Source organism: Poecilia mexicana, unplaced genomic scaffold, assembly GCF_051168715.1.
Source record: "Poecilia mexicana isolate PSO_F unplaced genomic scaffold, ASM5116871v1 scaffold_21, whole genome shotgun sequence".
NCBI lineage: Eukaryota > Metazoa > Chordata > Actinopteri > Cyprinodontiformes > Poeciliidae > Poecilia > Poecilia mexicana.
The window spans coordinates 21,124,291-21,152,089 of record NW_028263390.1 but is presented as its reverse complement, the minus strand read 5'-3'; the positions used below and the strand labels follow the sequence as shown (position 1 = coordinate 21,152,089).

Here is a 27,799-nt window from a genome sequence, read left to right as displayed (position 1 = left end):
AATTCAGGGAATTCCCTCCGAATGTCAGAGAGGTTTCAGAAAGTTAGAGGAAACAGAGGAGATCCTCACAAATCAAGTCATGTTTACTTTATGTGGCAGCTATTATAAAGAGATTTAAGGGCTTTGCCTAAAATGAAGTTCATTAGTGAGAGAAGATTAAAAGAACTTCAGCAGGGAATAAATCTGCAGCTGCGGATGTTTTTCTATGAAGCTGAACGAGTGAAAATCAACATTTTTGCAAGTTGGCAACAAAAAGGCTTTAAAAACTAAAACGTAAAGTCAATTTCCACTTGTTCCTCATCAGGATCTTTGACCCAGTTCAGCTGGTGGGAATCGGTAGTTATCTAGTTAGAATAAAATAACACAGCTAGACATTAGCTGCGTTTCCATCGACCATATTTATGAGCAGTTTGACATTTCGAAAATAAATTTTCCCAATGAAAACAGTAGGCCTGCCATTATAAGAAATAAATCAATTACTCCATGGTAAATTAAAACGGGCTCAATAATTAAATAATAATTTAGCAATTTTTCCTGTTCTCCACCAAAGACTGGATAATAAAACTCTTCAGTATGGTGCTTTAGACCATTTTGTTTACAGAAACATTATAATTATTTTGTTTGTCGTTTCTGTTTTGTTTATTTTGAATATTTAAAATTTAAAGTTTATTGATTTTTAAGAATGTGTTATTGCATTGTTATACCATTATCACTATATTACCCGTTTATGGTCATAAAAGAACAATGTCATTTATCACAACAACTTCTGGGACAATTCATCATCCAGCACAATTAGTTACCGTGACAGGCCTAGAAACACCCATTGACTAAGAGTTTTAGCGTATTTTTTATTTTTTGGCTGTATGGAAATGGGTAGATTACACCAGGCTATGCAACAATATTATAGATGTGAAGTTTGTCAAAAAGTGTTTATTCTTTAAATTTATTTCATTGAGTCAAATAAAGACATTTATTGGTGTTTTAAGTCCAGTTATGCTGCTCTGGACAGTTGGTTACCGTGGCAACCAGTAACTGACAGCTCCACCCCCTTTGTCTGTTGCCGTTGGTAACCGTGGGGCAGAAGCTTCTGGACTGTTGATTTCCTCTTTTGTTAGAATAAATGCAGTGAAGTCAACCTGCACTGCAAAAACACAAAATCTTACTGAATAATTTAGTCTATTTTCTTCTGCAAATGTCTTCAAATAACTTACAAGTTATTTATCAGCAAGATAAAGAAGCTGGTTTTGAGTCAATAATTCCTTAATATTCATGTAAAGGGGGCAGACATATTTAATTTTAACAAGACAATTTTGCATTGCTATGAGTGAAATAATCTGCCAGTTGAACTAATATTTTTTACTTGTAACAAGCTTCTATATCTTGCTGAAAAGTTAGTACACTTGAATTAAGACATTTGTACTAGAAACTAGACAAATACTTAAGATTGTGTGTTTTTGCAGTGTACTGGACCCGAGACGAAAATAGGAGGGTTACAGATATATGTGTGCAGCTCACATTTGACTCAGAATCAACTCATAATTCATAAAATTCAGTTTGAATTTAAATAAAAGCGTTTGAAACTCCAGTTCTCCGATGAATCCCTGCTCCATAAAAGAGGAAACATTCAGCTCTTATTATGCGTCGGCCATTAAGAACACTGACAGAGTCTCCTCGGTCAGAAAACTGCCACGGACATCAGACCCACGCCGTCACGTCGGCCTGATTTACGGCGGACAGAAAGTGCTGCGAACGCACCACAATTACAGCTCGCAACGTTCCAGCCTGCCATGAAACCGCTAATCCGCAGCGGAGCGTTGAGAGGCTGGCGGGACGCCCACACAGGTATCAGAGCGTTTCAGTAGATTACAGCGCTGCTCTGCCTGGCTGACATGATGTAATACAACCTTACAGTTCTAGGCTGAAATCCACCCAAAATAAAAGCTCAAATCTGATTAAAGAGGAAACCAGCTGAGATTTTTGCTTCCAGATCATCAGTGGTTTAGTAAAAAAAACATTATTACTGCGATAGATTACTATCTTTAGATTTATTTAACAACAAAAATAACCTTTTAGAAAGGAAACCTTTAGTAAATATGGATAAACTGCTTCTCAGTTGAATTAACTGACTGAATTATAACAAAATGTTAGATTTTCTCAGTTTAAATTAACTAAAGTTTTGACACTAGAGATAATGTTTGAGTCAAATGGAAGGAATAATAAGTTAATAAAACTGTAAAGACGTATTTTAGCCATCAAGGAATTCATGGGGGTTTTTTGTTAGCATTTTTATGAAAAAATTAAAAAATTAGAAAATTAAACTTTTGCAAAAAAAAAGGAGGCATTTTCTTCTAAAATTATGTAAAAAAAAAGAAGAAAAAAAAGAAATGTCCAACCATATGACAAGAAAGTCAATCTGAGAAATATTCCTGTTACGTTTAGAGTTATTGTGTTTAAATTCAATAATTTCATTCTTAACCCTGAATTTGTTGCAGTTATACTAAAAACTAGTAAGTCCTAGATAGTCTAATTTATCAGATTAAAAGTACCTTTTGAAGATAAGCCTACATTCGTCTTAAAATATATATTTTTATTGTTCTGGTGTGATATTCTGATTTTAAATTTTGTGTTTTCATTAAAAGTCATCAGAAAATCATCATGATTTAGAGAAATAAAGGTGTTAAAACATTTATCTTTTCTAATTAATCTATATATTGAATGGGTTTGTATATTTAAAAACATGACAGTAGATCTGCGGCTAATCGCACATTATTCTGTAACTTAACTCCAAATTATTTCAACATATTAAACACATTTTAAAGAAAATGCAGGAAGCAGCCAATCCAGGAGCACCACCTGTTTTCCTTGGATCTGATTGGCTGAAACCCCTCAGACTGTTGAGCAGTTAATCGTGGGAAGTTGGTGTAAAACTGGTGATTTGTTCTTAAACTTGCACATTTAAGTGAACATCCTCCAAGAGCGGTGATTCAATATTTCTTGCCAGCAGCCGTAAAAATAGATCACTAAGCTTTCATTATGATGAATACGGCCGCTGTGGTTTTACTATAAACAGCTGCAGCAACAACCAACGTTTCTGTTTAACTGGCAGATCCTCAATCTTAAGATTTCTGGGTTATTTATGGATATTATTATTAATAATAGGCTACAAGTTTCAGCTGTTTTAGAGAAATCCCACGCTGCAAATAGAAAGATGCGGTGGAAAAACAGCTTCACCACGAGGCAGAAATATATTTAGGCAGTTCCGTTTTCCGTTCATATAAACGGCTGCAAAACAAAACGCCAAGAAAACAGAAGCTGGGCTCCTGAAAACAGCAGACAAATATAAACACACATAATGGCAGCGGTTTGTTTTAGCCGCAGCTAGTTCCACCGCTATCAGCTCAGTCACGAGCCGTTAGCTCATTACAAAGCTGCTGAAGCGCTCGTCTCGTCTGATGCTGACGGGCTCAAGGGCAAAACGTCAATAAGGTCCAGCTGAGCCGTTTTTGTTCTGTTTGCTCAGGATCTACCGGATGAGCAACCTCACTTTTACTGATCTTTAAAAGGAGAAATGTCCCTTATTTCAACCAAAACGGATGAAACTGCAGCGATTGCAGGAATGCAGCTGGTTTAAATGTGGAAGTTTTTCCCCAGTTTATCACAATAATTAAAAAAAAGTGAGCTTATTGGAGCAGCTTTGAACCAGCTTCTTCACTGCAGCTTCATATTTCTTTATTTCTTCACTTTAGCCATCTAATGGATGAAATTTTAGACAAAAACAAAAATTATTTATTTAAAAACAGCAACAAAATAATTTACAAATAAAGGAAAGAAAATACTGAACGGCAAACATAGGGCTGAATCATTATGAACAGTGATCAATGTCAATACATAATACGTCTAATAGAATATTCAATAATCAACATATAAAATATTCATCGACAACCTGCTGAGTGACTGGCGCAGCAGCAGTTTATGGTTTCGCTTCATAACAGCTTAAAACTAATAAACTGTGGACTGAAAAGTGTGGAAATGCCAATATTTCAGATATTTAAAATATAAAACTGCTCAATATTTTATCGACAGATATGGAAAACTTATATTTTCAACTTTTCTGTCATATCATCCAAATCGTGTTTTTCTCAGAAAATAGTTTTAAATAAAGAAACTAACAAAGAACACAAATGTCAATATTTAAAAAGCAATCAGGCTTTGACTAATCCTATCTGAAGGAACCTTCGCAATCTTTTTGTTCCAGGACAGATGGATGTTTTTGTTTGGATGCATTTCTAAACTAATGACGCAAAAACCCAGAAGAATAGAAGAGTTTTCCAGTCAAGGAGGATTCATAAAGAGCTACAGAAACACCTGAATTTAGCAGGTAGTTTTTTCGTCATTGCACAAGACTCCACTGGTGAAGAAAAAGCATTTTTCAGCTTTCACACTATTTGGACAAGCCAATAAAGCTCTCAAGAAACGCAATGTGGTCAGATCTGACCAAAATGCAACTCTTTAGAGTGCCAATGTTACTTTACATCACTTTACAATCAGCTGTTTATGCTAGACCTCAGTTCCTAGCAAACGTCATGAAACGGAAGCAAGACTAAAGAAACTGATGTTTTTGATAAGAATCTGAAAATGAAACAAGGCTGGATTTATAACAATACCCCCAAAAACACAAAGAAGGAAATTATTAGTTATTTTTCAGAGAATTGGAGTCAATAAAACTTCATTAATTTCCAAGTAGCAACTAAAAATTTCCGAGAAAATCAGCAGTGCATTAAAAACCCGACATAACCACAAAAAACAACTTTAAAAAGAACATTTTAAAAACTGATATGAAGAAAGAAAGAGATTAAAACCAAAACAATGGACCAGCCTGACTTTAGTCAAACTGCAGAGAACCATAAAGACGGATTTGATGGAAGAATGAATGAAAATCATAAATAAGAAACGTGTGCAGCTACTTTTTCCACTCATAACTGCAGCTATAACTGCTTTTCTACCAACTATTCTGGAACAAATATTCCTCATGTAGTTCTGTAATATTTTTCACAACTAATTTTATGGACTTATTTTCAAAGTGTGGATCATTTGGACTGTTAACTTCTGGTGTCATTTTTACAACATATTTACTGAAAAAAAACATGTCCAATGTTTGTCATCTTCAAACATGATTTTTTTTAATCCATCTTTGCAAGAACTAATAAAATATGAAGTGAATGCATCATTAGGAAAATATTTACTTTTTTGTAATGTTATCTAAAAATTGCATTTTTGGCAAGTGAAAAAGGGCGTTAAAGGTTAAATCTCACCACAGAAGAGATTTGTTTCTGCAGATTTGCAATATTTACTCCAAAGATAGAATGAAACTTCATTTTCCTGAAACTATGATGTAATTTTTTCCACACAAACCTCTATACACACATTTCACTCTACCGCCACACGCGCTGTGAACCCGTCCAACCTGCAGCTTTACAGGAAGACGAGCGTGTGTGTGTGTGTGTGTGTGTGTGTGTGTGTGTGTGTGTGTGTGTGTGTGTGTGTGTGTGTGTGTTACATCCTCTCATTGTTCCTGCCTTCATAGGGGAGAATGCTCTCATGTTATTGTTTCACCTCAGGAACAAATGAGTTCAGTCAACAAACAAATCTGAGCAAAGCTTCACTTTGGAGAAACAAACAAAATCCGGCAAAATTCTTTCAAACAGGAGGAAAACTTTTCCAAAAATTAAATGTCCCACAGTGAATTTGCACAGGTTGTTTTCTTAAAATGAACTCAAAATTGTTCATTTCTGCTTGTGGGTTTATCTTAATCAACCAGATCTGTGAATAAAACATTCTCCAAAGATATAAAGAACATCCTGCATGCTTCTTTATCTTAGTAATGTGCAGAATGTTCTGCACATCAAAAGTAGGCTGCTTAGTTAGCTTTATCATAATAAGAAACAATGTGCAGAACATTTTGATGTGCAGAACGTTCTGCACATCAAAAGTCGGCTTTTTCATCATAAGAAACAATTTGTAGTTTTCTTTGAGGTCTGATCTGCTCATTCTGATATTTTTAGTCTTGATTCAGTTTTCTGGACTAGGAAAAACTTTCCTGCAGGTGTTTCTCTTCCTTACAGATTTCTTCTAGTTTTGTTTTTTGTGTCCAACAGAAACCTGGTTTTTGCTAGAGTTAGCTTGGTGGCACTTTGGTAGAGTTAGCATGGTTACTTTTTGCTGTAAGGAGGGTTGAGGCATTTTGCTAAGGCTACCTTGTTCACTTTTGCAAGTGTTGGCATCATGGCATCTGTTGTTGCAGCTTGCATTGTGGCTTTTTGCTTTTGAGCTGTGGGTTTTGTTGCTGCCTCGTGGGTTTTGTTGCTGCCTCGTGGTTTTTGGATTTCTATGACCTGTCTGGGCCACCATACAAAACAAGACAAAGGCCCATCTCACTCAGTTTTTAAAAGATATTCTTTGGACCGACTACAGAAAGTAGTAGGGCCAAGAGAAGCAGCTTTGCCATCCATAATATAAACTGGGAGTTTTGATGCATTTAATGAATAAGAAATAAAAGCTTTAGAGTAATTTAGCTGCGATCACCAATCAGTGATAGTTTAATAATCTCAATTCAACCTCAACAGGACATTTCCACAAACATCTTCCAATCTGCCTGTTGTGTACTTTTGTCTAACCATTAGCAGAACGGCCCTGAAAGCAAACAGTGAAACCAGGAGGTCGTTGCACTGGACGACAGCAGATCAACATCTAGGCTAACTGTCTGTTTGATGCAGATCTATCCAAAGCAACTGTGGGACATCTTAAGCCAAATCTACACATTTAGGCTTTTATCATCACTAAAAAAGAGAAAAACATAAAAACCTGTTAATTGTTACTTAAATAAGTGGTTACCTGGTCTCTCCTGCCCACCACTGAGAACCACATGTTGCTGCTTCCTGCTAAGCTTTTCCCAAACCAGTTCAGGCTGCCACGTCCAAACTGGTGGAGGGACAAGAACTGTGCACACCTGCTTTTATCCCAGCAAGCTTCTTCAACCTGCCAACATGAACCGACAAGTCCGGCGCCTCCCAATTACACTGGCAGGAGGTAATCCATTCAAAAGAAGAAGAAAAAATAAATCACCGTTTACAGACAGAGACGTGGGACAGCGAAAAATTCCGAATTCCCAAAGTTCAGACAGAAAAAAAAAGTCACAGGATTTTACTGGAAGTCATGTTAAAAAGTTAGAAACTTTTCAACAAACACAAGGAGAGTTAATTATGAAAAAGCAGCGGTAATTTCCGTAAATGTGTCCAAAAATACGCGGTGGATTCCAAAAACGTTTCCGAGTGAAACCAAACTCCTCCACATGTTCCTAAGTTCACAGTTTGTCAAACGGTGATTCAGGAGGTGAAGCGTCTGCTGGGACGGCTGCTGGTCAGACTGAGGTGGAGCGCTGCTGCAGCTCCACCAGCCACACACACACGGTTATATAATAGGCCGGAGCTCAGCCCAGTCTACCGTCAGCTCCAGCAGCTGCTTGATAAAATGCACTCTACCTGCCTTTTCCCATCCCACATACCCGTTACTTTTCCACCTCCTCAGACGTCCCAGAAAAAACAAACGCAGCGAGGCGAGGAGGTTTCCTGCGCGCGTCCTTCCTCCCCACACACAGACTCAACATGTGCACGCAGCAGCGCAGGAAAGCTCTCGACTTCAGCAGGAAACTCGCTCTTCTAAAACAGACAAAGTGTCTTAATGCTTCATGCCGGACAGCTGACACTTCCCGCCTTATCTACCACATTCAGCTTCTCACTGATTACAGAAGCTATAAAGACATTTTTATTGAAAACATTGGTAAATGTGTGGTTTCTGGAAGAATTAAATTGACTTTCAAGTCTTAAACTGATTCCTCTTTACAAAATACTAATTAAATAAAGATGTTTTCAGCTTAATCTGACATTATTAGGGTGACACATAATAATGTTTATTTTCTCAAACATTCAAATTCAGTGGCCAAAGATAAAAATTTTGCAAGACAACAATTTGTCCCAGCGAATTATTGCGATGAAATATTAACGTTTTGAAACCATTTTCAACTAATATGATGATTATTGCGTAATAACGCAAGTTTGTCCTCTACAACATAAACTTTCATTTTATACAGAACACTCCAACTAAAAACAATAAATGAAAAGGAAATAAAAACCACACAACTGAAATAAATAAAATGAATTATGATGAGCAACATTTGCTATGTTTTCAGCTGCTGTGGTTCGCTTTCACACTCCACTGTCAAACAAACCAAACTTATTGAAAAAACAGTTCCCCTCCGTGCCTACGGGGGCACTGCACCTAGAACTACTGAAGGAAAAATGCCTCTGAAGACGCTGAGCTCAACTTCCTTCTTTACAAAATGCAAAAGCATCCAATTTAGCAGAATTCCCATTTTGTTATTTGTGAAAAACAAAAATAAACCATGAGCCATTTCTCCCGCTAGCGCTGAATTAGCTCTTTGTTCTGGTTGTACTTTCCCAGAATGCCCTGCGCTGTAGTCCACTTCCTGCTTTTTTAGTGGTCTCTGGTCAGCCTGGCGTTCAAAGATGCATTCAAACCGAACCAGAGTTCACTTCAAATGAACCGAGACCGAGGTTTGTAGGCAGACCAGAGTCCGATCACGCATTCACACTTCTGCAAATAAACCGGACTCTAAAATTTTTTTAAAAACAGATTAAACAGGACTGGTGGGAACGCATCCTTAGAATCAGCATCAAATCTTTACTTTGGATGAAAGTTCTCACTGATTTCACCCAGAAAACTCAATTTTAGCTCAGTTTTATAATAAAAACAGTTTTGCTGCTGGCTAGTCTGAAGGAACTGAGTGGGGGAGGAGCTGCGCCTCGAAGGCGGGGCTAAGACCACTCAGGCGTTTTTTGTACAGCTGAAAGGTTGCCATAGAGATTAAAGTATTTCTCAAATATGCATGAAAAAAAAATCAGCCAACCCTCCAGGTTTGTTTTTGATGACGGAATAACATTACAACATGATGTAAAAAAGTCGATTTTATACAAAACTGCCCCTTTGGTTCCACTTAGCAACAATTCAACACAAAACATGAGGAACAACTGAAGCTGCACGCTTCCTGCATCCCTCCTCACAGCCAAGCAGGAGGTGAACAGAGCAGGTTTGTGTCCAGAAGCTTCTGTGCAGCGTCAGTGTTTGGTTTTCGCTCCGCTGTCAGACTCAACAGTGAGAGCAGAGCAGCTGGTTCTGTCTGCACCCGTCCAGAACGCTCCATGTGTTCACAGCCAGCAACACAAAGAAACACACAGCAATCAGGTCCTACCTTGGCGGCCACGATGCTGAGGCCCATGCCGTTGGTCTTCTTCAGGGTCACCGTGACAACCTCCGGCTCTTTCCTCATTGGCTGAAAGGAGAGAGAGACAGGAAGGACAAACTGTAAACAAGGAAGAAACCTGCAGAGTGGATCTGAAAGGCCTGGAGAGGACGGAGCAAACGTCCGAACGGCGCGGAGAAACGCTGGAAACTGAGTCAGAAAAACAGGGAGGAAATAGGGAGGGAAGGAATGAAGGAAGGATGGATGGAGGGGAAGACCGCAGAGGGACCTGTGGTCTCTGGAATGGAGTCAAGAATGAAAACCACATCATGGCAACTCAGAGACGCTTATGTACACACACTTATACACACAGCAGGGCTCGTTTAGGGAGGGCGGGGCAACAGGGTGGGGAGAGACGGAGATCTGAAGAGGTTCCCACGTCACGGCGGAGGATGACACAAAAAAAAAAAACACTAAACAACTGAGAGTCTGGCCGTTTCAAACACTAACTGGTGGTTAAATCATTAAACTACAAAACAAACAAAGCTTCAACAATAGCTCTGTTTTCATTACCAATGCGTTCTGACGTTGACGTTCTGCTAACGTTAAAAAACACAATTTCACAATTCTGGTGTTTCCATCCAATAAGAAAAGCAATAAACAGGGTTCGTACTCTTCTCAGTAAAATTCAAGCACTTTTCAAGCATTTTCAAGGCAGGTTTTCAAGCAGTGAGAAAAAAAGATGCATCTTTTTATTTGGTGTATGAAAATATCTGATTTTAACCTTGAAATTCAAACATTTTCCAGGATTTCAAGCACCTATAGGAACCCTGAAGGAGGCCATGTTTTTTAAATAACACACATGATTATCAACAAAGGTTTTCCCACATTTCTCATGGAAACGCAGCTGATTATGAGGTTTGCATTTGAAAAATAAACCAATATTTATCCTCAGATCAGCCGACATCAGTAAAAATCTGAATATTAAGATAATTACAGGACATGCTGGTTAACCAAACAGCCACTGCAATGAACTGAAACATGCTAGACAGACACTTTAGACCTAAACTTCACCACTTTTCATCACTTGGTTTATTTTTTTACCCACTGAAAGCGTTCAGCTCCGCCCCGCCTGAACTCACCGTTAACCAGACGCCTGGATTATGTCGAGACTACAGTCATGAAAAAGTGGCGCAGGGATAAACAGACCAATTACACAGGAAGTGGCTGAGTGTGTGCAGTCTGTCATTTACTGCTGCACTCACTAACTGACTCCTCCGCTGCCGTTGGTGTTGATTAAACCGAGAGCGAGTCTCTGAGTGAACGGCGCCGTCGGACTGGAGGACCACACAGGCGAACCGCTGGGCCGCCTGCAGCTTTACAGGACGCTAAAAATAGACCGACTGAGACGTCAGAGGCTTCACTTCTGTCCAGGAATTTTACCTTTTTAGACCAGAGTCTCGTTTGAAAGCAGGAAATGTTCCCTGATCCGTTAAATCTGAGGAAAATTCATCTAATTTACCTTCAACCTCACAGTTCTGCAACATTTTACTCCGTTTCCCTCTCTGTCTGTTCATCTCTCTCTATTTTTATTTTGTTTCCACCAAAATAAAATATATTTCAGTTTGTGATCTGACATAATGCTCAAGTTCAAGGATAATGAATGTTTTTGCAAAGCAAAAAGTATTTATTATAAAAAAGATGATTCTGCGGCCTTAAAATTGTCCTAGCATCTTTCTGCTACTTTTCATTGACATTTTTAGATGAAAAGACATAAAGGAGAAGAAAAACAAACAGAAACATAAATCACTTTTTAATTTATGATGGAAAGAAAACATTGAAATCTCTACAACTACTAAATAGAAATTCTAGTTTGAAATTATGAAGAAAAGGTTAAAGATAGAAGAAATATCAAAGTGTAAATATTTCAGTGAAACTCTGAGCTTCCAATGTTTCATCTAAAAGCAACTTCAAACATAAATGTTGTGCCCTGGAGGGATGAGAACAGTAAATAAATCCATAAATATACCAGATAAATAAGTGAAACTAAAATCTGCGTGATACCATTTCAGTGTTGTCAGCAGCAGAGAAGTGGTTGTCGTTGTCGGCTCCTTCAAAGTGGACGGTCCAGGTACCAGGAGAGCGAGGATGAGGAGTTAGTCTGCAGAAACCTGGAAAACAGAGAGAGAGAGAGAGGCAGCACGGTGAGAGAGAGAGAGAGAGGCAGCACGATGAGAGAGAGAGAGAGAGAGAGAGAGAGAGAGAGAGAGGCAGCACGATGAGAGAGAGAGAGAGAGAGGCAGAGAGAGAGAGGCAGCACGATGAGCGAGAGAGAGAGAGGCAGAGAGAGAGAGGCAGCACGATGAGAGAGAGAGAGAGGCAGAGAGAGAGAGGCAGCACAATGAGAGAGAGAGAGAGGCAGAGAGAGAGAGGCAGCACAATGAGCGAGAGAGAGAGAGGCAGAGAGAGAGAGGCAGCACGATGAGAGAGAGAGAGAGGCAGAGAGAGAGAGGCAGCACAATGAGCGAGAGAGAGAGAGGCAGCACGATGAGAGAGAGGCAGCACAATTAGTGAGAGAGAGAGAGAGAGAGAGAGAGGCAGAGAGAGAGAGGCAGCACGATGAGCGAGAGAGAGAGAGGCAGAGAGAGAGAGGCAGCACGATGAGAGAGAGAGAGAGGCAGAGAGAGAGAGGCAGCACAATGAGAGAGAGAGAGAGGCAGAGAGAGAGAGGCAGCACAATGAGCGAGAGAGAGAGAGGCAGAGAGAGAGAGGCAGCACGATGAGAGAGAGAGAGAGGCAGAGAGAGAGAGGCAGCACAATGAGCGAGAGAGAGAGAGGCAGCACGATGAGAGAGAGGCAGCACAATTAGTGAGAGAGAGAGAGAGAGAGAGAGAGAGAGAGGCAGCACGATGAGCGAGAGAGAGAGAGGCAGCACGATGAGAGAGGCAGCACAATTAGTGAGAGAGAGAGAGAGGGAGAGAGAGAGAAGCAGAGAAAGAGAGGCAGAGAGAGAGAGACAGAGAGAGACAGAGAGAGAGAGAGAGAGAGAAAGCGAGAGAGAGAGAAGCAGAGAGAGAGAGGCAGAGAGAGAGAAAGAGAGAGAGAGAGAGAGAAAGAGAGCGAGAGAGAGAGCGAGAGAGATGAATAGACCGAGAGAGAGCAATAGAGATGGACAGACAGACATGGATAGTGAGATAGCGACAGTAGCAGAGTCAGGCGTACCCCTCTGCAGCAGCGGCTCCAGGAAGTCCTGCAGCCCGTTGGGAAGGTGCCGCACCACGTCGCAGGAGTAGCCGTCCTCCGGCAGCAGGAAGGGCAGCTGCAGGTCCGGGTCCTCCTCCAGCTGCACCTCTCGGCCGTCGCTCCTCGCCAGCTCGTCCGCCGTGTTCTCCGCTACCGCCACCACGTGGTCGATCAGGTCCTGGACACAGAGCACAGAATGGACTGCCTGAACCGGTTCCGGCCGGAGGCGGCGCCGGCGGGCTTACGGGCGGGATGTAGGGCTCGTCCTGGGCGCAGCGGTAGTTGGTCATGAGGGCGTGGAGCTGCAGCGAGTTCAGCTTGAAGCAGGTGTTGTGGATGTTCTGGACGTCCTGCGTGGAGTATTTGTCCATGGTCAGTAGGGTGGTGGCCTGCAGGGACAAAAAAGGCAAAACGCATCACAATCTCTTCTTTAACTTTTTTTTTTTTCAAACTCTTTAAAATCATTCACATGAATTCAGACTTTTCCAACTGACAGAAACCTGATAAACTTCCTCTTCTCTCCTCCCTGCATGCGTCTCTAGCTGCACCATTAAACCTCTCCTGGACTTTTATTGATGCTAATCAACATTTGCTACGTATATAACCATGAAAACTCTTGAACCAACAGGTATTTATTTATGATTTTTTAAGACGGATAGAGTTTACCTGGACGATGCGGCTGAGGTGGCAGTCGGCAGCCAGCTCCAGGCCCTGCTTCTCGGCCCAGGACTCGATGTGGCTCAGCTGCTGCCGCAGGATGGCGCCCCAGTAGTGGCAGCACAGACCCGAGTCGGCGTCCGTCACCAGCTTGTTGAACAGCCACATGTTGATGAAGTGGAAGAGCTGCGAGAAGAGCTGGATGGTGAGGGCGGCGTTGACCCGGCAGCGGCGCAGCAGCGACATGGCGCCCGTCAGCGTCTGCAGGACGTCCTCTGAGACAAAAACACGAGACCCGGATGAAACTCTGCAAACGTCCAGAACCACTGAGAGCTCAGAGTACGAGACGTTAAATCGGAAATCTATCAGTCCAATTATGTTTTTGTTGGGGAGAAATGTACGGAGTCACATTCCTGCCAAGAATCGTATTAACCAAGAGCGGATAGATCTGATCTTTGGCGTTTCCATTTATTAGAGGGGTCACGAACGCAGCATGGCGCTCTGTCCACTCATCTGTTCGCTCTCGCTAACAAATATGAGCAGTAATGGTCAGCAGGGGGCGGTAACTTCTGATTGGCCAGATTTTCAGCTTAAACCCAATGACAGAAAACCTAGAAGAGCAGGAGAAGAAGAACAAGAGAAAAAAACAGAAGACAGAGAAGGAAGAGGGCAAAGATGATGATGAAGAGAACAGCAAAGATGAAGACGAAGAAGAAACAGAAGACAAGTCAGACGACTAAAAAGAAAGAAGCAAAGAAAATAAATAAGTAGAAGAGGATGAAAAAGAGGAGGACGAAGAAGACAGAGAAGATGAAGAACGGAGGACGGAGAAGAATAAGGAGTTAAGGAAAAGGAAAGCAAAAATTAAACTTTCCTTTTCCTTACCTTCTTCATCCTCCTCCTCTTCCTCCTCTATGCTAGTGCTAACCCGACCCGTTTAGCTGAATTATCTCGGTTCTGAATGACATCTGAATGCAGCCTTTTGATGCAAAGCGATGAACGGTGCAAAAAGAGGGAACCACTGGCTGCATCTGCTGTAGTATTTTAAAAAGTTACTTTTTAAATTTGTCCTTAAACTTACCGATCTTGGGCCTCTGTGGATTATGTTCCTCTGGGTCGTCCAGGAAGGCTGGCATGTAGTTGTTCAGATCCGCCTGCAGGCAGTGGACCAGGTACCTGACGGAACAACACAGATGATCAACGACACGCTTGGAATATCAGACATGTTGTCAGTAGTTCATAGAACAAAAGAACAATGTTCATTTTACTCACAGACCTATAAAAAGTAAAATATGATCATTTTAAGTGGTCTCCTAACTTTTTCTTCTAATATTCTCTTTCTGCTCCTTTTCTTTGATGATTTATTTTAGCTACATGTACGAGTCACATTAATGAAACGAAGAGTAAAGTAAAATGCGAACGGACTTGAAGGCCATCTGGACGAGGTGGGCCAGGATGTCCTGGGCGTCCAGCGTGACGCGGCTCAGGTCCCGGTCCTGCTTGATGAAGTTCAGCAGCTCGGAGGCGTTGGCCATCCAGAAAGCCAGCGCTCCCGCGATGTTCTTTTGTTTCTGGAAACGCACCGATCACGACCACAAACACAGACAGAAAGACAAACACGGAGAGGAAGCCGTTAGCGCTGCTGCAGGCTGCAGAACAGGCCGCGGATGTTAGCGGTAAGAAACAGAGGGAGGTTTGTGTTTGAGTGGCAGCCAGAAGGAGCAGTTGTTACTTCAGAGATAGATTCATGCCTCAAACGCCCCAAGCCTGCGTCGAGAAGAAGATGGGTCAATGCATCGGGGAATAAAACGTCTCCACTGCTTTTCCAACACAGCCTAACAGTCCAACAGGAAGGTGAGCTCTCCTTTTCCCTCCAACACACACAACTCCAGTCACAAACGTCACCAGACACAGATTGAAACCTGTTCACACTGCAAGCAATGAGCAGAACATAAACGTCGGGATTCACTCAAATCCTCCAGGTTACGGCAAAAATAAAATCATACTGGAGCTTCAATCCTAACGGCAGCAGCGGAAGCAAGGTTTAAAAGTAACACTTTGATGCCATTTATTAGCGAAAAATGTGATCTTCTGTAATCGTCACTGCAAAAACACAAAATCTAAGTATATTTATCTGGTTTCTAATGCAAATATCTTCATACACTAAAAATAAGAAAACTAATATGCAAGTAACTTTTCAGCAAGACAAGGAGCATGTTTTAAATCAATTATCCCTTAATATTGATTAAAAAGTATTGGCTATAAGTGAAATAACTGCCAGAGGAACAAGACATTTTTCACATAAGTTATAATATCTCATTCTACTGGCAGTTTCTTTTAAAGATTTAACTTAAAACAAGCTCATATATTTTGCTGAAAAGTTGTTTGCAAATTAATTTTGATTTATTTCAAGCGATTTAAGATATTAGCACTACAAACTATACCTGAAATACTTGGTAAGTTTTTGCAGTGTTTTTAAATATATTTAGTAAAAAAAAAAAAAAAAAGGAAAAACTAAGATATGAAGAGGACAAACTGAAATAATCTGTTCATTTATGACTGTCCCAGTCATCTCTTTGTTTTTGATCATTTTGTTCTTTACCGTTTATTTAAACCTACAATTTCTTGCAAAACCATTTATACCGTTGAATTATTACATTATTTTAATTGTCCAAGCAAGAATTTTGACTTTGGTTCCACTTTTCTATTGGTGTGCAGACATTTGAAGGGACAGTTTTGTCTAAAATCAACTTCAGTTTAGCTTTATATCATGTTAAGATGCGATTCCCTCACAAGAAACTAACTTACAACTAACTTTTAAGCAAGATTTTTGTGTTACGTTAATAATTACGTAATTTGATGAAAAAGTGCGGGTTTCACTGCAGATTATATCACTTATAACATGGGAGAAATGTCTTGATACAAGTTAAATAACTACAATTTTTCATCAATATTAAGGAATTATTGACTTAAAACAAACTGCCATCTTTGCTTGCAAGTTAAAACAAGTGTACCAAGATATTTGCACGAGAAATTAAATCAAAAATACTTTTGGTTCCACTCTAAGTACATTTGCCGTGTTTCTCCAGAACAGCAACAAATTTAATTTCAAAACAGCCTGAAAACAGACTTGGTTGCTTGCAGAGTGAACTAAAAAAACAAAAAGAAAAGGATTTATGATTCATGTTTGAGGAGCTGATTGGACCTGCACACGTCTATCCCCGCCTCGGAAACAAACCACACAAAGTAAAATAAACCTTCATTCAGGACGGCCAGAGAATGAAAGGTTGCATCCAAAACAAAACCAGGTTTGAAACACAGATGAACATGTTCAGTGAGTTTCCAAACAGACAAACAAAGCAGATGAGGTGGAGGAGGTCAGAGGTCGCGACTCATCTCTCGTCCACAATGCTGTGGAGAAGCAAGACGTCACACGACCAGAGAGCAGAGTTACAGATGGAGCAGCAGTGACAGAGAGTGGTTTGCTTTGGGTTTTCTGGGTTTATTTGGCTGTTTTAGTACCAGGCAGGATCCAGGAAGCTAAATGAGATTAGTCAGGTTGTTGTTGCTGTTGTTGCTTAGTTTTCCAGCTGTGGACAGGACGTGTGGTTATGGCTTTGGTTTTTTGTTCGTTTTTGGTTTTTTGACATTTCTGTTAGGATGGAAAAGAAAAAAATAAAAGGAGCAGCAGCAACAATGATGGGCTGGTTTTAAGAAAACAAAGCACAGAGAGACATGAGAAGAGTGAAGGAAGCAGAAAATTCACGAGGTTGAGCGATGTGATTTTATTCTCAGTAAATGTTTGAAAACTTTCCCCCCTTCTGTGACTCGATCTGTTGGCTTTGCTTCAGCTCCTCTCTAATTGGACTACTGGAAGGAAAAATAAGGCTTCCCAGCTCTGGGGAAGAGCACACACCTCCAAATTGTGCATATGCTGTTTTTCGGACTGCAGTTTATATAAGAAATTTACCCTTCACATCATCAGTGGGAAGCCCTGGTATCATACTTAGCAGTGGTAATGCGCCAATAGCGGAGCTAATTTTTCGTTTAGCATTTTTTGCTAACGTAGTAATTATAGAGCTCTAATTTACTTGGCTGATGAATAAACTTAGACATCTGTGTTGAAGTTTTGATTATCGACTTAAAAATTCTTCAGGTAGCTAGACGCTTATTCCATGCTCTTATTTTGAAAGGGGGCAAAGACTGTTTACGCAGGAGTTCTGTTTCCTCTTCATTTCCCCCAATAGCTTTATTTCAAACAGATAAAACAAAATAAAATAAAAACAAACACAGAGAATGTTTGTTCCCTCAGAATTATCAAACGTGTAAATTATGTCAGAATTAAATTGGGACTTGAGGGTAGTAGTTTTTTAAGGGCAGATATAATTTGATTTGAGGTTAGCGCTTTAGCATTAGCTTCCGCTAAATACCGTGTTGGCATAGTGTGTTAAGCTAATGTTTATGGTTAGCGCTTTAAAGCTAGCATGAATGGTTTCTATAGTTTGCTTCCTGTTATGGATAAAGACTAATAAAATTATCCTAACTAATCTTTTTTACCAACTTGTTGCATATTAGGACAGCATACAACACACTGACTGAATCGATCTTTTTGGTCTTCTCCAAACCATCCACCAATTAACTTCATATCCTATTTCACCACATCCAATCAAACGTTAAAAAAAAACACCTTAAAATTGAATAATGATTGATTTTTCTCAACATCGCCCAACCCAAACAGAGAGAAATGGCAGTGTAGAGAGGAGAAAGTCTTTGGCAGCCATATCATGGTGTGCTGTTGTGATGTCCTACCTGATCCCCTTCAGCAATCTCCTGGACAGAAGGAAGTGGAAGAGGAGGAGGAGGAGGAGGAAGAGGAGGACACGTTTACAGGACAGAGAGAAAACACGTCAACAGCTACAGTATGGACACAGCATGTCAACACAGAGACACTCTGGCTCACACATGGTTTACACAACGCAACCCAGAATGACTTCATGAACATCGGACTGATGGACGTGACAGGAAAACGTAGAAATTGTCGAGATTTTACACATGATGGAGCTACGATTTAAAACGGGAAGAACTCGGACACTTATTCAGGACATTTAGCTTTTATATGAGCTTTAAGTCATTCATAACTGAAGGATACATAATAACTCGTATACAGAAACTGATCTTCTTTGGAGTTTTTCTCCCGGTTTTTCATTAAAGATATTTAATCCACATGTTCAATCACTTTCACAATGTGGGGTTTCAAGCTGAACTGTCCAACGACATTTTTTTTGTTTTTTCCCACAAAAGCTCTGGTTCCAAGTCTTTAGCTGAATTAATTTTCTACCTGAACATTTTGGAGCATTTAGTGGTTCTTCTACTCAGCACAATGCCAAACATTGATTAAATTATCATGAAAATGATAAAACATGCATCCTAGGTGCACAAAGGAGCCTTATCGAAGGTCCTTCCTCACAGAAGATGCCACAAGTTTTTTGGGGAGCAGCCTCCCAAAAAACTCAGTAAGTCTGTCCATCACTGCTGCTATTTACACAGTAATGTTCTAATTACTCTGTTGACGTTTTACTATATCTGAGTATGCAATTTTTAATAATTTATGTTGCAAAGCTGACCTTGCTGTACTTCTTCTGTTTACCATAAGGCGGAACAATAAATTTCTATTCTAAAATATCTATTAAAAATATATTTAAAACTTCAACAGATACAGGGAATGTCAACAACAAAAAGCCAAATAAGAACTGGAATAAAAACCCAAAGTGAATCTTTTTCTTGCTACCATTTGCTTCAGCATGGCCAATTGCAGTTGTATTTATAAACACAGCTGGCTATAATATTTTATTTCCCCACCTTTTGCCAGGAAATATTGCTCAGAACTGAACTTGGAAAAGAATCTCAATATGCTTTACTGCCCCACAGTGGGGAGATTCAGGCGTAACAGCAGGAATCTCAACGGCAGGAAGGTGACCGGATATAAGTGCATGTAGATTCAAGATAAAAGTATTAAAATATGTTTTAAAAAAATTAAGAGTCATATATGGTACTGTAAAGGCTATAAAATCAGTTAAAAATGTACAAAATGTGTATTAAAAACAGAATTTACAATATGTGACGTTAAAAACCTGTGCCAACAACAGAAAATATGCAAATATCAGCAGAAATGTTATTTAAAATGAAGAAAACTGTTAAAACAACAACACAAAGTTTTGGGTGACAATTTGATTCATATTGAAGCAAAAAAAAAAAAAACAGGGTTTAAATTTAACATTTTAAAGCCAAATTGTTGATAATTAAATCTCTAACACTTTACAATCCCTTAAAATACTTTTGAGAAATTTCTGACTGGGTTTGTTGCAGCTTTTCAAGTGCTCAACTTTGCAGAAATGAACTAAAAACTGTTGAGTTAGTGTAGTTTAAATGTCCTAATAAACTTATTATTACATCCAAATAATAAGAAAAGTGCAGGTTCTCATCTTCTGTCCCCAGCCTCATGTTGAAATATCTTCATAAATCCCACTAAAATGAAACCTACTAATGTCCACAGGATGTGTTTTATTCAATAAAGTCACTGCACACCAAAAATTAAAATTAAAAAACTGCCAGTGTGATCAAATAAAAAACACAAAAATCCAAACAGACGCTTCAGAGAAATTCATGCATTTCTTTGCCGTTTTCCTGTTTGCCGTTAAAAACCGATGGGAAATACACAAAACACCAAGCGTAAAGGAGGCAACAGGCGAGAAAATGCAAACACACCTTACAACTACAAAGTGTAGTTTGTAAGTAAAGTTAATGTGCAAACCCAGAATGCCCACATTTCAACAAAAACAGCAACATGGCGGGAACCTGCCGGACTCTCAGGAGCAGAAAACGGTGAAAATGATAAACATGGAGGAGAGAGTTACTGACCTGGATGACGCCTTCCATCATGCTCACCATCTTGTTGACGATGGCGATGACTTTATGCGTCCTCTCCGACGGCGACATGTCGGGCCGGTACGTGGGCGACAGGACGTAGCGGCAGGCCATGTAGAGGACGTAGGTGGGCGACAGCTTGAAGTGGACCGTGGAGCTGTTGGTGTAGTTGATGATGGCTGACAGGAAGGTGTCCTCCGCTGGGGAGCAGGAGTCAGGTTTCACCATCAAATCAGCACGATTTACGCCTCAGGCTTAGTGGACAGGGATGCAACTGGCATTTATTTTGGTTATTGATTAATCGTTTATTCTGGCGATTAATCGTTTTCGAATTCAAGAATACTTTATGACTCCCAAAGGGAATTTAAATGTTGTAACTCATTATTTCAGATTCTTCAGAGTTATTGTAGATGCTGATGGCAGGAAAGATCCATTTGTTTTGTTGATTAATCGTATAAGAAATCGGCACATTCTGCCGATTTTTTGGCTGCAACTAAATTATTTTAGTAATTGATTAATCCATCAATCATCAGAATCATAAAATTAGAAGCCCTTTATTGTCATTGTGCAAGAAAGCACAATAAACAAATAGTAAAAGTAAATTTCAATAAATATAAAAATATAGTGGAAACAGAATTAATGTGATTATTGATCTAATTTATTAATCGTATAAAAATGGGCGCATCCTGCATATTCAATCAGATCGATCTAAAGAAGGAATTGAATCGTTCATTTGCATATTTTAATATTGAATAAAGATTTTTTTTAAATCTTTTCTCATAAGAAAAGATTTTAAAGTAGATAAACATTTCATTGCCTAAAACACAACAAGAATCCCTTTAGTGTACGATTGACTGGTCAACTTTGCAACTAAAGAAAATACTACAACACGGGAAAAGTTGCAGAATGTGCCAAATTTTTTTATCTAATTAATGAATTAATCATCCAAATAAACGGTAGAATAGTCAATTACTAAAACAATCATTAGTTGCAGTGCTAAAAGGATCTTAAATCGTACCAATTTTTTTTTTATTACCATTTGTTTGCTGTTTGGGGTTGGAACCTCTTTTAGCCTCTACAACTGCCTAAAATCTTTGTTGCATCGATTAAAATGAATTAAAGTAGAAAGATTTTGGTCTAAATAATCAGAATAGCATCATAAACTAAACTTGCTGCAGATTTGTTGGTCGTAAGTTATGAGCATCTCCTCTTCCACCACACACCAAAAGTTGAGTAAAGTTTATCCAGGAAGTTCTTTAAAATGACAAACTGTGTCTTATTGAGATTTAACTGAATAAATAAATATCTGACTTTGTGAATCACCGTGACTGGCTCCTTCCACAGGAGCCGGCCCACACCGACGGGATCTGCTCCCACTCTGCGGTTTGGGTTTAAGGCACCTCTGATGTTGGCTGAACATTCCCATGTGGGATTCTCCAGTCAACCACTTGCCACCGCTGAAATCTGCTTCTTCTTTACGTTTAAATTGCTTTGAAAAGCGATTCGAGTGAAACTGGCTGCAGCTGCTATTCAGCATCACCGTCTAAAACCATCTACAACCTGAAGATCAGAGCAGAGCGACTGGCAGGGCTTTAACGGTGCGTCACCGCCAACAGTAACACTGCCTGTCTGAGTGTATGATTTCACTCCTGGTGCATTGTGGGTATGCAGGTCTGCACCTCGGTATGAGTGGCTGAAACCCCCCTGTGCGGATGAGCTCACACTACGCCAAACATGCAGTGCACACAAAAGCTTGAGGAAGGTCAACAAACACAAAGGTGAACAAAGAAAAAGCAAACAGCCGACGGAGCTTTGAGCTACGCAGAGTGTGGGAAACGCCCGGCGTCAGAAAAACCCGCTTTTAGCTCCGTTTGGGACTAGAGCATCAAAACACTGACTTTAAAAAAGGCAAATATAAATTAGAGCCATAAAATCTAACTATATATATGAAACCTAAAACCGTTAATCAGCCTTTCCATTGTTTTATAAAGCACAGGAAACTTTTATTGCTCTCAAATCATGTAATAATTGGTTCAGGTCACCCAGGTGACTGTTGCTGTTTGTGATCATAAAGTTCATCTACTGACAGATTATGCAGCTTCTGTCGGTGAGAAACGTCCACAGATCACATTAAATCAATAACTGCTCCTCCTACACGTTTAGCCTCTATAATTAGCTTCAGCTGCAGCTTGTTTTACCAGGCAAATCAAGGAGAGACGGTTTGACTGCAGCTGACTGACTGACTGTTTAGCTTCCCTTCCATCCACCACATGCAAACAATTTGCTTAAAGGACTGGCATCAAGTCGCTACTGTGGGGTAAATAACTGAGGAACATTTTGACAGCTAAATTATTGGATGTAGCTTAGCTTAACGGTCGAGAGTAACAAACTGAATGGTTATGTGGAGAAAGGTGAGGCTTGCACACCGTCTCTAGGACTCACTATTGTGAAGTAAGTTACTCTGGAAACAATTTTTTGATTCTTCAATGAAAACACTGGAGAGAAAAAACATCTTCGCAAGAGTTGTTGGTCTAATTGATTATTTAAATATCTTAATACACCTGTAGCAGGACAAAACCTACAAGTAAGTTTTTAGCAGGAAATGGGAGCTTGTTGAGTCAATAATTCCTTAATATTGATGAAAAATTAACTAGATCAACTGCTGGATTATTTCATTTATAACAAGACATTTTCCCCCCATGTTGTAGGTAAAATAATCAGTCGGTACTTTTCATCAATATTAAGGAATTATGGACTTAAAACAAACTCCTATAGCTTGCTAATTGATTAATAAAATAGTTTGTTGCAGCCCTACGTAATATCAATGAAATTATTACACGTATAACATTGAAAAGTGGAACTAGTTACTTTAAAGGAATTTAACTCAAAAGAAGATCTTATATCTCAACGAAAAGTTACTTCTAAGTTGGTTTTGTTTGTTCAAGTGTAGTAAGATGCTATGCACTAGAAACTAGACTAAAAGTACTTGGAAAGATTTTGTTTTGCAGTGAACGTGATATTTTCTTAGCCAACATATGTTATAAATGTTTACCCTTTGGCTTCTTCTTGTTTCTGTCTCACAGAAGTCTCTTTGGAGTGGGTAGGGAGGAGATTTGTTTATGTTTTTTGTACATTTGGGGGGTAAAAGCTTGAGATTTTGATTAAATTTCATCAAAACCTCAAATGAAAGGCTTTCTGGACTGAAATAATCCACTCTTTTCACTTACAAACTGTGGAATTAGAGGCAAAAATGCTTTCTGGTAAACAGACATTAACCCTTCAGTCAGGGCAGACCGGCATTGACTGGAAAAGGCTCAATAGTTTCCAGTTATTGATGCTCACAGTTTTCTCTGAAGTCGATGCTGGCTGGAAGAGTCAGCTCCGTCCTGTCTGCAGAAAGATCCTGGGATCTGTTGAGTCGGAGGGACGGACAATGCTGAGAAAACGCCTGGAAGACACGACGGGTTAAAGTGAGAGAAGGAGGCAAGATGGCGTCTGACCTGCTGTCCTGCTGCTCTCCTCGGATCATGGGCTTCACCATGCCTCTCTCCATCTCCAGTTTCCCTGAGCTCTGCAAACAAAGAACAACTTCAGCAGGATTTTACTTTAAGAGAACAAAAGAGACATTTTTAGAAGGTGTAAAAATGTTAAAATTAATATTTAGAACTCCATAAATCTACATTATTCTGCCTATAAATTACATATGGAGCTCAAAGTCAGACAGTTTAATTCTTACTGTAATAATAAACCTTAAACTCAACCAAATGACAGAAACGGTGCTAACTTTTAAATTAATTCAGGTTGATTTTAGGGCTGCAACTTATTCTGACGATTAATCTCATTTTGAACAAAAACGGCAGATTCTGTTTTATACAATATTGGCAAAACGTTAAAATATGCAAATTAATAATTAAATTCCTTTTTTATTGCCTTTATTATTAAATTAGTTGACAATCATTTCAATAATCAATTAATCATGAATAACCTGATTAATCATTTCAGCTCTAGTTGATATTTGTAAATTCTGAGGAAATAAATGATAGAAATGACATTTTGAATTTTGTTCCTGAAAAGCTTTGAGGAACGTCCAGCTGGTGACAGAGGTAAAAATGTGCAATTTTAGGCTAAAATTAATTTATTTTCTTGCTAATTTTGTTGATGACGAGATAAATTTCTGATTATTTTCCTTCAGTGGATGTGAAGAAGAGAGGCTGTCAATTCCTATAATTGCAATAATGTTTTCTGCTTGTTTACATTTTTCTTCCAGTAATTAAATCCAGAATAAGTAAAATGTTGTCTTATACACTTCCTGCTTTATTAAAACGCAACTTTTCACCTTCCAGTAGAGACAGTTATTTCGAACATCATCATATCTGTAATTTGCATCAAATAAACAGGGACATAATTAAAGAATTGCATCCACTGTGCAGAAGTTTAACTATAATTAAGTGTCAGTGCTTTCATGGCCTAATTTTGCTGAAACGTTTAGTCAAACATCAGGAACAAACAAATGTTTGGTACCTTGCTGGTGGGCAGGGGCGCTCCACTGTGGACGTCTCCACGGAGGTCAAAGGTCGTCTCTGGTACGCTCCTGCAGACGGCACACAAACATTCAACAGAACCAGGTCAGACTTGATCCAGAGGCCATATTTACTTCTCCATCTCTTCCTGCTCAGGAAGAAGAGAGCTGCATCCACGAGGCAGGAGAGGAATAACTCCCTGATATATAAACACAGACACTTACATAACGATGTAATTAAGAATAAAACCCCATGCCACGGGTCTGGGAGAGCGACCAGCTGACCCAGTCTGTGTTTGACGTCTACTGGGAGCAACAGAAGTCGGGTTCAAACACAGCAGAACATTTCCACTCCGTTATTGACAGAAAGGTCCATCACAGCCATAGCAACACAGCAGGCGGCTCAAAGCAGGCTAAACCAATCGCAGTGTGACAACAGAAACAAACCAGGAATTAATTGGTTTATCTGCAAGGTTTCCCAACAATATAAAGCTCTAATCAGGAGTTTACACACACAGTTTGGCTTCTGGAGTAAAATAATTCGACTGACGCTTTCATCCTCCTGCGAGACGAGAAACTGGAACAGAGTAAATATTCACTTTACATCAAAACTGAAATATTTGGACCAGGGTCTTTATTCTTAAACAAGTTAAATATCACAGCCATATGTGCCTGGAGGAAAACCCAGAATTAGGGCTACAATCAACAATTATTTAACTAATTGATTTATCTATCAATTATTATGACAATTAATTGGATTTTAAAAAATGGCAGATTTTTCTTTCAACCATCTTTTATATACAATATTAGAAATACTTTAAAAGTTACAAATAAACAAATAATTCATTTTTAAGTGAGAAAATAAACATTTTATTGCCCAAAATGCAATAACATGACATTCCTTTAATGAAGCTGAAACAGGTGAAGCTACAATTAAGCCACTTGACTCTTGTGGCGCCGTTCATGTGTGACTTTAACACGACGTTAATGATGAACTTGCCGACGGTATTTGGATTGTTAAATAGATGAAATCTCACATCTGGGTTTGTCCTCGTGTTCAGATCAAAACACTTCAAAATGTTGCTTTTTTTGCCACTTAATGAACCTCAAAAGGACATTATACAATAAAGAACCAAAACACAATCTCATGACTGCTGCAGTTGTGATACAGAAGACATGTGTTACTCGTTGGTGGAAAGCAACAGCCAAGCGTCGCTGCAGACCTCTGGGGTCTTTAAACGCTCCACTCTCTCCCTGACTGAAGCTAAACGCCACCGCTGACAGTCGGGTCTCGGTCAGAAAGCAGCAGATTAAAAGGTCCAAACACTCCTTCGCTACACGGCCGTCTGTGCAGCTGCCAGAACCCGGCGCCAAGTACCTCACATCCTAAAAAACTGCCAAATTGAGGCTGTAATCAGACTTAACATCTCAACGGGACGCTGCTTGGCCTGAAGAAGGTATCTGTGAGAGTTTGGACGGCCGCCCGGAGGACCACAGGGATCCACACCACCACTTCACACACACACGCACGCACACAGTCACAGCTGCACAGAAACTACGGCTGCTGTTAATAAAAATATCTGACTTTTACGTAAAACTCGACGACGATTGCAGATGATTTAGTTCTTGTCAGAGATTAAATGTGGAAAAAAAAGCTCATTGTATTTGATTTGATTTAAACTTTATCATTTAGATGTAGATTCACCACAAAAACAAAATCCTACCAAGAATTTTTGTCTAGTTTCTGCTTCAAATATCTTGATAGTCTTGAAATAAAAACAACAAGTAACTATTTGGCAAGAAATATGAGTTCGTTTTAATTCAGTAATTCTTTAATATTAATGGAAAAAGTTCTGGATCCATCAATATTAAGGAATTACTGACTAAAGACAAGCTCCTGTTTCTTGTTGAAAAGTGACCTATAAGTTAGTTTTGTTTTATTTTAAGTGTATTAAGATATTGGAAGTAGAAACTGTAAGAAAATTACTTGGTCAGATTTTATGTTTTCGCTGTGCTGCATCATATTCTGGTTTATTTACCTCTGTTAAGTTACCAGGTGAGCTGGAAACATCAGATTCAAAGCTCAAACTCTGAAATCCCAAAAAGAAAAAACCGACATGCAGTTTCCAAGAATCTGCCTTTTCCAACTCACAACAGCATTAAAATAATCTTAGACATGAAAGCAATATTTAAAATCCATCTACGCAGCAAATTTAGAAGGAAAACAGCCCCTGGATTCCCTCGGACCACATAATCCCAGCAGGGTGCTACGATGGGGGAGTTGGGTGAAAAATGGCGAATCTGAAATGTCCCTCAACATATTTGACCTTTTCTGTTGCATCTGAAAATGAATGTGAATATTTGGAGTCACCATCAGGTCTGTCGTCTTTTTGTTGCCAAATATCTCAAACTATGATTTGATCACATGATCAAATCCACACTTACAAGAACAATAAGTTTCCATCAGAACTACGAGACGCCACCCAAAAGGCTTCTTTCTGAGTCTTTTCTCTCCTACCATCACAAAGGTAAACACATAATGGCTGCTGCTCCATTATGTGTTTGTTTTGGCCAAACAAAATTGTCAGACCCAAGGTTACAGAATTCGAAATTTCAACATGGCGACACCCACAAATAGTTAAAAAATAAATAAATAAATAAAAAAGAAACGTAAATTGAAACTTTACTTTCTAAGGCAAACATCACTTTTTACTTGTCCAGTTTAGAGTTGGAGGCGCCACATGTAACATTAATTTTAGACTCACTTTTACATGTCTGTTCTGAAAAATAAACATGTTTCTGACACAGATTACAACTGTTGATGTGAGAAGCGGCCATATTGAAACACGAAGTCATAACTGGGGTGGTGGGAGTTGCTCCCAGTTTGCTACAGCACCAAAATCCAAATTTAATTTTATTAATTTCAAGGTTTTCTATACATTTTTATCTAACGTGCCAAATGACGTTGTAAATTAAACATGAACCGAAACAAGAATCCTTTTGTAATGTTTTCATTCCACCACAAATTGAATTAAATGTCAAACTTCCTGCCGTATGCAGCGTGTGGACAGAAGGATCTCATTCATAAAGCAGGTGGAGGAACCGGTAGAGAGGTTTGTCTTTGTTGGCGTCAAACCAAA

General features: G+C 39.4%; 1 protein-coding gene across 14 annotated transcripts in view; it reads right to left on the bottom strand.

The window, feature by feature from the left end:
* Nucleotides 1-27,799, bottom strand: part of afdna (afadin, adherens junction formation factor a) — a 106,122-nt gene that overhangs the window by 30,251 nt on the left and 48,072 nt on the right. For 10 of the 14 annotated variants that reach the window (XR_015761772.1, XR_015761771.1, XM_088001855.1 and 7 more), the window contains 12 exons: nucleotides 24,662-24,731; nucleotides 23,641-23,711; nucleotides 23,483-23,550; nucleotides 20,135-20,340; nucleotides 18,026-18,046; nucleotides 14,642-14,787; nucleotides 14,298-14,392; nucleotides 13,226-13,491; nucleotides 12,805-12,948; nucleotides 12,539-12,737; nucleotides 11,381-11,487; nucleotides 9,326-9,406 (listed from right to left, as the gene is read on the bottom strand). Coding sequence is in view for 12 of the 14 variants with exons in the window: in XM_088001855.1 (XP_087857981.1) it covers nucleotides 9,326-9,406; nucleotides 11,381-11,487; nucleotides 12,539-12,737; nucleotides 12,805-12,948; nucleotides 13,226-13,491; nucleotides 14,298-14,392; nucleotides 14,642-14,787; nucleotides 18,026-18,046; nucleotides 20,135-20,340; nucleotides 23,483-23,550; nucleotides 23,641-23,711; nucleotides 24,662-24,731 (1,474 nt within the window). In the remaining 2 variants the exon portion in view is untranslated. The remainder of the gene's footprint in view (nucleotides 1-9,325; nucleotides 9,407-11,380; nucleotides 11,488-12,538; nucleotides 12,738-12,804; nucleotides 12,949-13,225; nucleotides 13,492-14,297; nucleotides 14,393-14,641; nucleotides 14,788-18,025; nucleotides 18,047-20,134; nucleotides 20,341-23,482; nucleotides 23,551-23,640; nucleotides 23,712-24,661; nucleotides 24,732-27,799) is intronic. The other 4 variants (XM_088001861.1, XM_088001865.1, XM_088001866.1 and 1 more) reach the window with 1 other exon arrangement.